General features: G+C 42.4%; 1 protein-coding gene across 2 annotated transcripts in view; it reads left to right on the top strand.

The window, feature by feature from the left end:
* Window positions 1-4,785: 4,785 nt before the first annotated feature.
* KLHL12 (kelch like family member 12) overlaps window positions 4,786-16,099 on the top strand; it is a 35,240-nt gene continuing 23,926 nt past the window's right edge. Inside the window, exons 1-4 of one of the 2 annotated variants that reach the window (XM_019822002.3) lie at window positions 4,786-5,880; window positions 8,620-8,853; window positions 13,758-13,911; window positions 15,245-15,462. In XM_019822002.3, coding sequence (XP_019677561.1) covers window positions 5,578-5,880; window positions 8,620-8,853; window positions 13,758-13,911; window positions 15,245-15,462 — 909 coding nt within the window. In that variant the 5' untranslated portion in view covers window positions 4,786-5,577. Of the gene's footprint in view, window positions 5,881-6,449; window positions 6,584-8,619; window positions 8,854-13,757; window positions 13,912-15,244; window positions 15,463-16,099 lie in introns of those variants that run through there. The other variant, XM_003999378.5, reaches the window with a different exon arrangement.

The raw sequence follows: 16,099 nt of genomic DNA, 5'->3' as shown, positions 1-16,099 counted from the left end.
GCTATTAATTTGTAACACTAAAGATAGTTTAGGGATATAGACACTAAAAACTTTAAAAAACAAAGGTTAATTCAGAAGAATGGTTACCTCGTGGCTCAGTCAGTTAAGGGTCTTCTATATCGGCTCTTGATACTGGCTCAGGTCGTGATCTCATGGTCATGAGATCGAGCCCCACATCGGACTCTGCACGGAGTGTGGAGTCTGCATGGGATTCTCTCTCTCCCTCTCTCTCCCTGCCCCTCCCCCTCTCGCACTTTTTCTCCCTCTCTCAATAAATAACTTTAAAAAAAAGAAAAGGAAAACGGTTACCTCTGAAGGGGTAAGAACAGGATTAGAACAGAGGGGCACACAGAACATGTCTGAAGTAAAGCTTACATTCTTTTCTTTTCAATTAGGTGGTGGGTTCCCGGGTGTTGCTCACACCATGATTATTTTTCCTGCCTACGTGCAGGAAGTCTATCTCTCTGATACGCAACAACTGAAAATTTTAAAAGTACTTAAAGAGCTGGATAGCACAAGTCACAGAGTGACCTGCAGGCCCAGACCTCCACAAACATGCTTCGTTTGGCCCACAGGTTGGGGAACAACCAACTGAAGCACAAGAGCAGCTAGGTCCTTTATAGAGGGCTCGTGCTCTCAGTGCGTTGATGTCTCTCATTGGAGTCGCTGGCCCAGCTCCTGTGGGCATCTGCGTTTCCAACCACTAGTGTAGCACGGGAAGGCGACGGGCCACATCTGCTCCAACTGCATCCGTTTGGGGTTTTGTTTTGTTTTGTTTTGTTGTTGTGTTTAATATGAACTTTATTGTCAAAAATTGGTTTCCATACAACACCCAGTGCTCATCCCAACAGGTGCCCTCCTCCATGCCCATCACCCACTTTCCCCTCCCTCCCACCCCCCCCATCAACCCTCAGAATGTTCTCAGTTTTTAAGAGTCTCTTATGGTTTGCCTCCCTCCCTCTCTAACTTTTTTCCCCCTTCCCCTCCCCCATGGTCTTCCATTAAGTTTCTCAGGATCCACATAAGAGTGAAACCATATGGTATCTGTCTTTCTCTGTATGACTTATTTCACTTAGCATCACACTCTCCAGTTCCATCCACGTTGCTACAAAAGGCCAGATTTCGTTCCTTCTCGTTGCCAAGTAGTATTCCATTGTACATATAAACAACAACTTCTTTATCCATTCATCAGTTGATGGACATTTAGGCTCTTTCCATAATTTGGCTATTGTTGAAAGTGCTGCAAAAACATGGGGGTACAAGTGCCCCTATGCATCAGCACTCCTGTATCCCTTGGGGAAATTCCTAGCCAACTGCATCCGTTTTGTACGTGAGGACATACGGAGACCCAGAGCATGTGGTGAACCCTAGTGTGTTGATGTTTGCTCATTTGTCAGTAGTAGAACCCGGGAAAGAGGATCTGAGAACATTTACTAAGCATCTTTGTACTTTTCATATGTTATTTTATATCTTTTTTTTTTTTTTTAATCTTTAACCCTGTGAAGTAGGTAGTAGTATCCCATTCCACAGATGAAAAACTTAAGGTCCCAAAAGACCAAGACTTTTTTCCAAGATGATGGACGGGATTGGAGTCAGTATCTGAATGCAGATCATGCTGACTTAAAACCCCATGCTTTAGAACAAGATCATTTAAAAAAAATTTTTAATGTTTTTATTTATTTTTGAGACAGAGAAAGACAGAGTATGAGCAGGGGAGGGGCAGAGAGAGAGGGAGACACAGAATCCAAAGCAGGCTCCAGGCTCTGAGCTGTTAGCACAGAATCTGACGCAGGGCTTGAACTCACAGAGTGTGAGATCATGACCTGAGCTCAAGTTGGACGCTTAACCGACTGAGCCACCCAGGCACCCCTAAAGCTCAAGATCATTTTAAAAATCACTTATCCTGATTTCAGTATCTTTCCTTGCCTTTATCAGAACTGCTAACTAGTAGCAAGTGAATAATAATACCTTCTTTCTCTAGCTGAATACATATGGTTCATTCACTTCCTGAATACTTGTTCAGGACCTGCTGTATAGCAGGCACTAGAGGAGAACAAGTAAATGATGGCAAAACACTGTCAAACTGTGATTAAAGAAAGGCCAAGAATAAAAGCTAAGAATCGGGCTCTACCCCTTCCCCATAAATAAATTAAAAATTAGGAGTGAGGCTAACTTATCTCTATCTTTAGAACATCCATTTTCAATTTAAACATGGAACTTTGGGAGCAATAGCCAACTCGTAAAATTTTTTTAAGTTTCTTTATTTCTGAGAGAGAGAGAGAGAGAGAGAGAGAATCCAAAGCAGGCTTCAGGCTCTGACCTGTCAGTACAGAGCCTGATGCGGGGCTCAAACTCACAAACGGTGAGATCATGACCTGAGCCGAAGTCAGGCGCTTAACCGACTGAGCCACCCAGGTGCCCCGAGCAGTAGCCAACTCTTAAATTACTACAGATAAAATCTAAAGAAATCATTGAATGCTCTGTTAGTCTGGTCCTTACAGAAGCATTCACCAAGAAGAAATTAAGTATGCAAAGATTTTATTAGGGGAAATGCTTATACGTAAAAGAAAACATAAACGGAGTCATAGAAGATAGGGAGAACCATTAGGCTGTGATGCAGGCCTGAGCCCCCGTGAAGAAAAGAGGGAGAGAAGGTTGAAAGAAGTGTCCTAGAACTGCCTTGCAATCTAGGAAAGGCTCAGCAAAGCCCTTTGTTTGGGAGGAGTCCTTGATCCAAAGTCCACTGACAAAGAGTCCCTTTTACCCTAGAAAGGGTCTACCTTAGCACGTCTCCCATACCCAGTAATCAGCCCTTGGGAGACATGACCTGGGGCTGGGTACAGATTCAGTGATGAAATCCAAAGCAGCAGTGGGGCCCTGCTTTGATTACATTCAGTGAGTAATTTAAGAGGTACGTTTTCTTGTCTGCCATGCTCTAGTAGGGCAAAAATGCAATGTATTCTGCCTAGCTGATTTTAGCGATTCACCCTATACTCTGTGTGCTTGATCTAGAGTTCCAAGGTCAATTCCTTGTTTTCTGTTACTGAAACCCTTTAATATAAATATCAAAACCATAAACGCAGGATGATGTATGAAACCAGACTGACTTACCTTACCCAGCCTCCGCCTTCCAGAATGGGCCTAAAAAAAGTCAGAATAAGTTTGGGCTGTAGGATATTGGGTCAGATATCCAAATGACTGAAAATATACTGTGTAGGAAGGAGAGTATCCCCATGATTTAAAGACCTAAAACTCTCACATTATGAAAAACTCAGTTTAGCAGAGAGGAATTAGGCAATATCATTAAAGTGCCATTTTGCATCCAGAAGACATGGGATTATTTTTACTTTTTTTTTTTTTTTTAAGATTTTATTTTTAAATAGTCTCTACACCCAATGTGGGACTCAAACTCAACAACCCCAAGATCAAGAGTTTCACACTCCACTGACTGGGCCAGTCAGGCACCCCTATTTTTACTTTTTATTTAAATTGTACATATTTTTGGGGCGCCTGGGTGGCTCAGTCGGTTAAGCGTCTGACTTCGGCTCAGGTCACGATCTCACAGTTCGTGAGTTCAAGCCCCGCGTCGGGCTCTGCTGACAGCTCAGAGCCTGGAGCCTGTTTCAGATTCTGTGTCTCCCTCTCTCTGACCCTCCCCCATTCATGCTCTGTCTCTCTCTGTCTCAAAAATAAATAAATATGAAAAAAAAATTTTTAATAAATAAATAAATTGTACATATTTTTTTAACTTTATTATTTTTAATTTTTAAAAACAAGTTTATTTAATTTTGAGAGAGAGAGAGAGAGAGACAGAGTGAGAGTGGGGGAGGTGCAGAGAGAGGGAGATACAGAATCAAAAGCAGGCTCCAGGCTCTGAGGTCAGTACAGAGCCTGATTCAGGGCTCGCTCGAATCCATGGGCTGTGAGATCATGACCTGAGCCAAATCGGATGCCCAACCAAGTGAGCCACCCAGGCACCCCAAGCTTATTTATTTATTTTGAGACAGAGACAGAATCCCAGGCAGGCTCCGCACGGTCAGCGCATAGCCTGATGCGGGGCTTGAACCCACAAACCCTGAGATCATGACCTGAGCCAAAGTCAGACGCTCAACTGACTGAGCCCACACGTGCTCCAAATTGTACATATTTTTAATCCCCCATGATGGAAAGTTCAAAAGGCACAAAAAGATATAGAGGGGAAATCTCTTTCCCACGCTGTCTCACAACCAATCAGTTCGTCTCTCCAAAGAAACCAACATTTTGTGTCTTCCCAGATGTGTTTTATACATATACAGGCAAATGTGAATATTAAAATTTCCCCAAACTTTTACACAATATCAACCTATACACACTGTTCACGGCTTCTTGGTATTGGATTGTATGGATAGACCACACTTTATTGAGCCACTTCCCTACTGATGGATATTAAGTTTGTTTTCGATCTAATTTACAAACAACCTGGCACACATATCACTTTACATGTGCATGAGTACATCGGAAGGATAAATTTATGAAAATCCCTTAGTTAAAGTTATCTTCATTCATCATTTTGGTGCACTTTTCCCAAATGCCCCCAACAGAACTTGTACCAATCCTCTATCTAAAGGATACTTCTAGGGGCGCCTGGGTGGCTCAGTCGGTTAAGCGTCCGACTTCAGGTCAGGTGACGATCTCGCGGTCCGTGAGTTCGAGCCCCGCGTCGGGCTCTGTGCTGATGGCTCAGAGCCTGGAGCCTGCTTCCGATTCTGTGTCTCCTTCTCTCTCTGCCCCTCCCCCATTCATGCTCTGTCTCTGTCTCAAAAATAAGTAAAAACGTTAAAAAATTTTTTTAAAAATAAAATAAAGGATACTTCTAGATCAAAGAGATATAATACGAAAGATGGAAATAGTGTGTAAAATCAGATCGCTGCTCTCTAGGCTATCGTTTTATCTGTAAAGAATCAAAGGCACCACGGAGGAAAATAGTACAGTAGTTCTCCCTTCTCCACAATTTCAGTTACCAGTCGTCACCATTATCGGAAAGCAGATGATCCGGTGCACATATTGCCAGCTTGGTGGCAGCCTAACGTTATGTCGCAGTGTCTATGTCATTCACTTCACTTCATCCCATCACGTAGAAATTTTATCTTCACACGTCATCACAAGAAGGGTGGGTACCGTACAATATTTCTGGAGACTACATTCACACAACTTTCATTTTAATATATTGTTATAGACTGTTTTATTATTAGTTATTGTTGTTTTGCTCTTACTACGCTTAATTTAGCAATTAAACTTCATCATACCTACTATAGGAAAAAACACAGTATATATATATATATATATATAGTGTTCAGTATGATCCATGGTTTCAGGCATCCACCAGGGGCCTTGGAACATATTCCCCAAGGATAAGAGGGAACTACTGTATAATGAAACATAATTACTTTGGACATTCACAGAAGTTGAATTGAGGGACCTCACTGCCCTCTGAACCACTAAGGTAAGTGTGCCAAAATCAGCTAGAAGCAAAATTCCTAAACTGAACACTCAGCACCCAGGAGCTGGTGAAAAGTCAGCAAAACAGCAACAGGGGAGATGATGACTCCTGGGACTTCTAATACGACCCTTTGCAATTTCCCTCACAACGTCCAGCGTCTAGGGACAAGTTCCTTCCACTTGATTGTCCTGAAGTGCACGAAGCGGAGGAGAACCGCCTCGAGGGTAATGATAGGCCCCATTATGATGCAGAGAATGTTGAGGTGTGTGGAGCCCAGGGCTCAGAGGATTCTCCCCACAGCGATGGTCCGCTGGAAAAGGCCATTGTGGGCAATAGACGTGAAGAAATGTGAAGCCCCCGCGGGTTTTCTCGATGTGAGAGGGTTCCTGAATACCTGGCAGGTAAAACATACAGCCAGCTCCTCGGTTTAGAAACGTGGAATCCTGGGGGCGCCTGGGTGGCTCAGTCTGTTGAACGACCGGCTTCGGCTCAGGTCACGATCTTGCGGTACGTGGGCTCGAGCCCGAGTCAGGCTCTGTGCTGACAGCTCAGAGCCTGGAGTCTGCTTCCATTCTCTGTCTCCTCTCTGTGCCCCTACCCCACTCATGCCTCATGCTCTGTCTCTCAAAGATAAGTAAAAACATTTTTAAAAATTAAGAAAAAAAAAAAAGAAATGTGGAATCCTGTCAATATGCCCTTTCTGGGGAGACTCAGGGAGATTCTGGCCTCAGCCAATCACGGGGCAAGAGGGCTATACACCCCGCCCCTTGCTGCCCGACCCCACCCTGCCCCACCCTTTCCGCCTTCCTCTAAGCAGGCCGAAAACCGCACCCGGCGTACCTGCGGGTCACGTGACACCGCCGCCTCACGTGACGCAGACCCAGGGCAGGGAGGGGGCGGGCCTCGAGCTGCATTACGTCATCACGTCGCGCGGCCGCGAAGACTAGAGCCGGGACTACCACCTTGACGGCTCCAGAGCCTCCGGGTCGGGGCGGCGGCGGCGGCGCTTGGGCTCCTCCTGAGCCGCCTGCTGGCCCCGCGCCCCACCCGATCCCCTCGAGCTGGGAACGGACCCGGCGCCGCTGGGTGGGCCCGCGAGCGGAGGTGAGTTGCACGGTGGTGGTGGCAGGCAGCCTTTCCTTTCCTAGCCCCCGATTCCAGCTTACGGCCCTGCCCCCAACCATCGTCTCCCTCCGGGTTGCAACGGAGAGACGAAGGGAGCGAAGGGAGGTCTGCGGGGCTGGGGCGCCCCCCTCGCAACTTCGCCCTGACCGCGCCCTTCCAGGACCTCCCCCTGGAGCTGCCGGCACTGTTCCCGTGTTGTCAGCGGGGAGGGGTGGGGGGGGGGGACTGCCCTTCCTTCTCTTCTCCTACCTGAAATTTAGCCTTTCCAAAATTTGACACCTTTTCGCTCTCACCCCCTCCCCGAGTCTTCCAGGGTGCAGCCCCTCTATTCAGATGTTAACGGAAGTTCCCGAATAGGTAACCTCAAAAAGATGAGAGTGATGTGGCTGAGGTTTTGCCTGATGAGGCAGGAATCCCCAAGGAGGAAGAGTACAGTGCATTAGGGTTACTGTCAGTTTTGACACTGACACCGTAAAGCCCAGTCCTAGGCTGAGCCCTGTGGTTAACAGTAAGTGGGTATCTGTTCAGACTTTTCTTACATCTCCAGAGTTGGAAGTAAGTTGACTTAAGGAAACTCTTTTTGAAAAACTTTGTATGCTTTGATGAATCACCTCCTTTTCTGTAAAATGGATCTTGCAGGGTTTTTGGAGGGATTTTCTAGAGTACTTATAAAATAATATGCTAACTGTACATAGGAGCAGATGAGGATTTAGGATCTTGTTTGTGCCAGTCAAAAATTATGGTCGTGAGCTGTGGACTCTTGAAGATTGTAGTTTGATTTTTTTTTTCTTGGATCATTTCAGAAAGTTATAGATTCCAGTAAGACTGTCTTAATAACCCTGCCATTTCATTCCCCAGAAATTTTCCTTGAAGCAAAAAGAGTGTCACTAAAGCTTGTCAACAATCAAAAAAGTAAAAAGTACATTTTTTAATGTACTTAGTTTATTTGATGCATACAAGTGAACTTTGCAAGTGACTGCTTATGGCAGTAAAATTAGAGGAGTTTTAATAGGTTTCTATCCTAATAATTAGGCTCTTGGTTTCAGTATAGAAGAATTACTACTGGACGGTTGCTAATAATGTAGAGTAGGAAGACCCTTCAATAGAAGAGATTCAATAACTTAATCACATGAGAGGCACTTGGGTGGCTCAGTTGGTTAAGCTTCCAATTCCTGATTTGGGCTTAGGTCAGGATCTCAGTGTTCCTGAGTTGGAGTCCTGCCCCGGCATTGGGCTCTGCACTGACAACATGGAGCCTGCTTGGGATTCTCTCTCTTCCTCTCTCACTGTCCCTTCCCCGCTGGCATGCTACACATTTTAAAATAAAAAATTTAATCGCATGAAAATCCGTAGATAAGCTTGCAGTGTTTCCATTATTCAGGGTAGGTATTGGTCCTCATTTGAAATGTCATTTTAAGAAGAAATCCAGATATATTTGGAAGTCACAAATAATTCTTTGCATACTTCTTTAGAAAAAGTTCATTTTCACTGACTGGCCTTTATTGCTGTAAGGTGAATATACAATTTTTCTTTTCTTGCTTTTAATTTCTAAACATTCTGTACACCTGCCAGAATAGGAAAACTATATAAACAGGAAAAAATATATAAATATATGAAAAATATATAAAACAAGATCCTACCTTCTAAGTACTTATCTCCTTATTCTTTAAATAATAATGATATCGCACCTTTAAGAGATTTTATCTTCTCATTTTATCACGTGAGATAACAGCACTGTGAAGACATATGATATATGTGTGGTTTCTTTATATTTCGAGTACAGTTGAGTATTATAGTGTTGAGTGGTAGGGGCTCTCGATACTGGAATTCAGAGGAAGAATCGTTGTTATTTGGGATTATTAGTGGCTAGATTGTGGTGGTAAGACCAGTAATAGGAATGCTCTCTACTTAATATCTGAGGAAGCTTCCTTAATTTGTATTGATAATTGAATATTTTTAGTTCTCCTAGTCCTTCAAGTATATTCTGGGTTTATTTTCTTTTTCTCTTGTTGCAGAATCCAAGGACCCCTTTCGTTCTTTCTCCACATTGCTTGATGGGAGGCATTATGGCCCCCAAAGACATAATGACAAATACTCATGCTAAATCCATCCTCAATTCAATGAACTCCCTCCGGAAGAGCAATACCCTCTGCGATGTGACACTGAGAGTAGAGCAGAAAGACTTCCCTGCCCATCGGATTGTGTTGGCCGCCTGTAGCGATTACTTCTGTGCCATGTTCACTAGTGAGGTAAGTGGTAAGTTTTCACCTTACAAATGAAAGTCACACATGTAACCTTTTAGTTGTCTCATTTCAGTGAATCCAATGATACAAGTTTGATAGAATAGTGAATTTCTGTGGTGTGGTGGTTCAGTGCACAGACTGTGGTCAAGATCTGCCTTTTGACTGTGTCTTAGTTTCCCCATCTCCAAATTAGGAATCACAGCAATGTGCAGTCACATATGGTTATTGTGACAGTTATTTGAGAAAATCACGTATGAAGTGCTTACAGCAGCATCTGGCACGTGGTAAAACACAAATGTCAGCTACTGGATTTTACTTATTGTATATTTATTTATTTATTTTTAATGTTTGTTTTTGAGAGAGAGAGAGAGAGAGACAGAGCACGAGTGGGGGAGGGGTAGAGGGCAAGAGGGAGACACAGAATCTGAAGCAGGCTCCAGGCTTTGAGCTGTCAGCACAGAGCCCAACGCGGGGCTTGAACCCATGGACCACAAAATCATGACCTGAGCTGAAGTCCGACTTTTAACTGACTAAGCCACCCAGGTGCCCCGGATTTTACTTACTTTTTTTTTTTTTTTTTAATGTTTGTTTTTGGGGGAGAGAGAGAGACAGAGACAGAGTGTGAGCTGGGGAAGAGGCAGAGAGAGGGAGACACAGAATCCAAAGCAGGCTCTAGGCTCTGAGCTGCCAGCACAGAGCCCAACGCGGGGCTCGAACTCACAAGCCGCGAGATCATGGCCGAGCCGAGGTCGGACGCTTAACCGACTGAGCCACCCAGGCGCCCCAGATTTTACTTTTAAAATTTGGTTTCCTATTTTTCTCCTTCCAAAGTCTAATATTTTATTTATTCTACTTATTTTTTTAACGTTTATTTATTTATCTTGAGAGAGAGTGCATGCTTGCACGCGCATGGCAAGCAGGAGAAGGTCAGAGGGAGAAAGCAGGCTCTGTGCTGTCAGCATGGAGTTGGACGTGGGGCTTGATTTCATGAACTGCAAGATCATGACCTGAGCTGAAATCAAGAGTCAGGTGCTCAACGAACTGAGCCACCTAGGCGCCCCCAAAATCTAATATTTTAAAGTGAATACTAGGACGATAAGGGAGAGGGAAGGAAAGAGGAGTGTAGGATTCAGTCCTCATCCACCTAACAGCATATGAAGAAAATCAGTATTCATTCTACCAATGTAGAGTTTAGTGTAATTTCAAATGAGAGGAGGAGGACTTAACAAATAACTCAATGACTGCATGGGTATATGCAGTATAACTTGGGGAAAAATGCTGACTATGGAGTGTGAGCAGTAAGAAAAAGGAAAAGGTTGGCTTGACAAGAAAAAAGGTTGTGCTTACAGGTATTAAGAAAGACTGCTTGGGGCACTTGGGTGGCTCAGTTGGTTAAGCATCTGACTTTGGCTCAGGTCATGATCTCATGGCTCGTGAGTTCGAGCCCCACGTTGGGCTCTCTGCTGTCAGTGTGGAGTCCACTTCAGATCCTCTGTCCCCCAATCTCTCTGTCCCTCCCTGCTCATGCACGCTCTCTTCCCCTCTCTCTCTCAAAAATAAAAATAAACAAAGAAAGACTGCTTTAGTAATTGACAGAACTTTTAAAACATAGAGTAAGGCTGTTGAATATATTGTGAATTACTCTTAGCTGAACAGCAGAAAGCACCGCAACTTTTTTTATTTTTCAAAATCTCAAGTCTGATTTTTAAATTTTAAATAAATTATCTTGAATTTTTTAACCTTGAGTGATGAGTACACCAATGTGTATTATATCACATACTTATACTTAAATACGCCTGAAATATCTCATTGTATCAACACTTTTTTAAAAATCTTTTTAACCACCAGTATTTTTTTTTAAGTTAATCTCATCATCTTAGTGAAGATGTTGCTGTTGGATCGGAATAAGAAAGGTGGTAACATAATAATAACAATAACTACCTTTTATGGGGCAGGTACTGTGTTGGGTGATTGCTGTATGTTATTCACCCTGGGGTTAGATGTTACCATCTCATTTTACAAATGAATAAACAAGGTCTTATGTATTAAATGACTTGCCCAAGATCACATGGCTTATAAATGACCGAGATGGCGTTTAATCCTAAATTTTCTGACTCTAAACCCATACAATATATGCTGTATCCGAAAAGCTACAAACATGCTGTATTGCTCTACACAGATCTTACTTACTTGCTTTATACACATTTTAACTACTGTGCTTCCTTCGCCTCTGATATATGGGTTTTTATATTCTCCAATTTCAAAGCCAAAATAGTTTATGGTTCTCTGAGCCAGTGCTCGGTCACATGGCTGGTAGGAAAAACATGGAAACCTGACAGATCATTCCAGCGACTTCAGGCTAATTTTAAAATGCTCTTGTGTAATATAACATCACAGATCCCTATCCCATATTGTCCTCCAGAAAGAATATCTGCCCAAGAGCATCAGAAGCAGTTGGCATTTAACTGGGTAAGGACGGTTCTCTCAGCAGCTGCTGAGCATGAAGGTACTAATGGATCAGGACTGCTGACTGCTAATTATATAGCGTGCATCCTGTTCTCTGTGAGCTGGAGGAAAATTGTCTTTGCTCTCTCTGCACATTCAGAGTGGTAAGGAGTTCTCTGAAAGAATTCTCTCTTTTTTCTCACCAGGGACCATTTTATAGTTTTTCTTTAAAAACTGGTATTAGGCAAGAAAATGCCAGATGGTTTTGTCTTTATTTTTAAGAGTAATTGACATAAAGGAGAGGGTTCAGAGACCTGGGTCCTAGGCTCAATTCTCTTAACAATGCTGTGTGAACTCTGGCAGCCATTTAACTTCACTGGGTTGATCTTTAAAATAAAGTAGTTGAACTAGATGATTTCATTTTTCTCTTCCCGCCCTAAAATGCTCTTCAAATGTGGTCCAATTAAAGTGTCATTTGAGTGAGGCAAGAGGACCTGAGTTTCATCTGTCTCTTGCTAGTTAAGAGACCTTGGTTAAGTCACATAACTTCTTTGAACCTTAGATCCTTTTTGTCATAAATGGCAATAATATCAGACCTCTAACTACTTTACCAGGTTGCTGTGAGAATCAGGTGAAATAATAGTAAGTAAGAAGCACTCTGAAAAATTGTAAAGCAAATATTAGTGTGAAATGATACTATAAATTGCTCTGAGTTTATAGATAGTGAAATATTTTCATATTTATTTAATGGGAAAATAGTTTATTGAATAAGAAGTTTTAGGAATAAATGTACTTATATATTTCTGCTGCTTGTATACATCCTATGTGCAGAGTTAACAAATGTTTTTACAAAACAATGTTCTAGTGACGTTTTTTGTGTGTGTTTATCTTTGAGAGAGAGAGAGAGAGAGAGAGAAAGAGTGGGGGAGGGGCAGAGAGAGGGACGCAGAGGATCCAAAGTGGGTTCTGTGCTGACAGCAGAGAGCCTGATGCGGGGCTCAAACTTATGGACCGTGAGATCATGACCTGAGCCAAAGTTGGATGCTTAACTGACTGAGCCACCCAGGTGCCCTGCTTACGAGTGCTATTTTTAATGTTAGGGATTGATTTTGTTCTTGGCTTTGGTAGAGAATACTTTTTGATTATTATTCTTTTGGGCTGATGGCGGAATCAAAGATGATAAAGATGTGTAGTTCATAATGGAAATGCACTGGAATTTTGTGAGTAATTCGAATTTCCAACTAAGGTTAAGTTGTAGTAAGAGTTTCATGAGGTAATCGATTTTTAGATAGTTTACTGTTCTGTAAAATTAAAGATTTATACCCTTAGCCGAACAATTTTCTATGATTATCCAGGCCTCTTCAATACTCATAATTGCAATGATGCATTCTGGGACTAAATATACCACTAAACAATTAGTGAAAATAGTCAAAATAGCCAATATAGCCAAAATAGTCAATCTGATATTTAGAAAAAGCACCAATTCAGTTATATCCAGTGTCACAGTAGAATGCCCCTTAAGATGACCTGAATATTTGGTCATTACTAAATGTACTCGGGGGCGCCTGGGTGGCTTAGTCAGTTAAGCATCTGTCTGACTTTGTTTCAGGTCATGGTCTCACGGTTCATGAGTTTGAGCCGTGCGTCAGGCTCTGTGCTGACAACCTGCTTCAGATTCCGTAGCTCCCCCTCTCTCTGCCCCTCCCCTGATTGTGCTCTCTTTCTCTCTCTCATAAATAAACAGTGGAAGAAAAAAAAAGTACTCGAAGAACAAATAGAACAATAATGAGTAGTCATGAGTCTGGAGCTGTAAGCCACAGAGTCCTCTACAAGCGTGAAATCTCATTGAAATTTTGTGTTTTATCTTAAAAGCTCATGGACACTAGTACTATGTTCACAGAACTTTTGGATTCAGTCCTGTAATAGATCTATGTTTGTTTTATTACAAAAGCAGTGTTTTAAATTATTCACTGGTGAAATTAATATTCCAAGGTGTCACCTCCTGGTGTGCTCTTGAGTAGCATGCAGCTGCCCCAAGTTGGACAAGCTACAAATACATGCCATATTTGTTTCATACAAATCAAACAAATTAGACCATAATTATTTATTTATTTATTTATTTTAACGTTTCATTTATTTTTGAGACAGGGAGAGACAGAGCATGAACGGGGGAGGGTCAGAGAGAGGGAGACACAGAATCTGAAACAGGCTCCAGGCTCTGAGCTGTCAGCACAGAGCCCGACGCAGGGGCTCAAACTCACGGACCGTGAGATCATGACCTGAGCCGAAGTCGGCCGCTTAACCGATGTCGGCCGCTTAACTGACTGAGCCACCCAGGTGCCCCGACCATAATTTTTTAAAGATGGGTGTTAATATTAACATCCCTTCAAGCTCTCGGATATGAGATTCTGCCTTTATCTCGTGGAATCATAACCACTGTTATTTCATACCCTTTGAATTCTCAGCTTTCAGAGAAGGGGAAACCTTATGTTGATATTCAAGGCTTAACTGCTTCTACCATGGAGATTCTGTTGGACTTCGTGTACACTGAAACCGTACATGTGACGGTGGAGAATGTACAAGAACTGCTTCCTGCAGCCTGTCTGCTTCAGCTGAAAGGTACAGATGATAAAGTTGCTATTGCTCATGCCACGGTAGCCTTGGAAATACTTAGAATTAATCAGGTAAACTTAATCACGGAAATTATGGAGACAGACTGTGGACGCTCATGTTTACCGCCTGCAGCACAGAAGATCAGGTCTCAATCACAACGTCAAAGAACCTCTCCATATGTGGCCATTTGGCTCTTTAGAAGAGCATTTACGCCTTTTCTGTTTTTTTTTTTTTTTAATTTTTTTTTTTTCAATGTTTATTTTTTTTTTGGGGGGGGACAGAGAGAGACAGAGCATGAACGGGGGAGGGGCAGAGAGAGAGAGGGAGACACAGAATCGGAAACAGGCTCCAGGCTCTGAGCCATCAGCCCAGAGCCTGACGCGGGGCTCGAACTCCCGGACCGCGAGATCGTGACCTGGCTGAAGTCGGACGCTTAACCGACTGCGCCACCCAGGCGCCCCAACGCCTTTTCTGTTTTTAAAAAAATGAAAGAGGGGATAACAGACACATTTTCTTACATATATGTACATACTCGCTCTACAAGGAGACACAAGAAACTGATACTGTTCATCGCCTATATGGAAGGGAACTAGATGGCCAGGTGGAAAGGGAGGCTGGGGGGTTATTCATGGTAAACTCTTTTGTACTTTTAATTTTGAGCCACGTAAATTATGTATTGAAAATTTAAATTGGCACACAAAAATGAAAGTATATAATGTTTTCACAGGATATGGGGTGGTCCCCCTTCCTATTTCCAGACTGTCTTTCTTATCCTGCATTGATGTTTCTGTTATTTTTAGTATTTCAAAATGCCTGGTTGAAAGTTTTCTGTTTTTAATACGTGATTGAAAAACAGTATTGAAGCTTTTGCATTAGTGCACAAATTAGGTTTATACTCTGAACTTTGCAATTAGAGAAATAAGGGGTTGTCGTTAGTAGCTCTTATTTTTCCTTGGCAGGAGTCTTTCAGTCAAGTTTTCATAGGGAGTAGAAATTAGGTACGTTATGTTAAATTATGATTGGTTTTATAAAAGCTTGGTTCCCAGGAGTATGTTTTGTTTAATTGTGCCAATGTCCATAGAAGCAATTTGTCTTGCTATACTTATTTTTAAAGCTGAAACAGAGACACACAAGACCTTGCTTGAAGGTCGCACGACACATAAGACAGAAATTGGATTTGAATTCCTTAAGCATAAAATTTCTAATTTGATCCTTACCCGTGTTGAGCCAGGATTCCTCTGTTACCTTGTAGAGAAGATGTCTCCTTCCAAGAATGTAGACCAACCAGTTCACACCTGGTCAAGTACCCTGAAGTGTTCATTGTCTGTGTTTGTCCTAGGTGTGAAGCAAGCCTGCTGTGAGTTCTTAGAAAGTCAGTTGGACCCCTCTAATTGCCTGGGTATCAGGGATTTTGCTGAAACTCACAATTGTGTTGACCTGATGCAAGCAGCTGAGGTTTTTAGTCAGAAGCATTTTCCGGAAGTGGTACAGCATGAAGAATTCATTCTTCTAAGTCAAGGAGAAGTGGAAAAGCTAATCAAGTGCGATGAAATTCAGGTACAAATTTGGCTTGGTATTGGGGTTTCTTCAAGACTGGAACATTACAAAACTTGGGAAAGCGGGGGGCACTCGGGTGACTCAGTTGGTTGAATGTCTGGCTCTTGATCTCAGCTCAGGTCTTGATCTCAAGTCGTGAGTTAAAGCCCCGTGTTGGGCTCTGGGTTGGGTGTGGAACCTACTAAAAGAAAACAAACACAAAACTAGGAAAAAGCAAGGTGGATTTACTGTGTTTCTGTAGCAGGGCATCTTAATCAAGTGTCAATATTGGCTCCAAAGGTTTCATTAAATACCCCTGAAATTTTATGCCAAATTTATGGGAGGGAGTTTTGGGAAGGAGTTAGCCACCTTCCTCAATATACAATCCCAATGGTTAAGAGTCACTATTGAAGAGACAGTGGTGTGGAATAAGCAGAAATTTGAAGTAAAGAGATTTCTATAGAGCACTTCTGTATTATTCACTCATTTTACAAACATTTACGGAGAATATCTACTCTACAGCAGTAGATATTCTGAATAAACTATCTGTGCCGGGTGCTATGGCTCCAAGAGTGAGTAAGATACAGTCCTTGTTTTCAGTAATTCACAACATAGTGGTAGAGACAGAGAAAGACAAAACTTAATAGAATATAGTGAG

The sequence above is a fragment of the Felis catus genome, chromosome F1 (assembly GCF_018350175.1).
Source record: "Felis catus isolate Fca126 chromosome F1, F.catus_Fca126_mat1.0, whole genome shotgun sequence".
Taxonomy (NCBI): domain Eukaryota; kingdom Metazoa; phylum Chordata; class Mammalia; order Carnivora; family Felidae; genus Felis; species Felis catus.
This window is presented reverse-complemented; position numbering and strand designations above follow the sequence as displayed.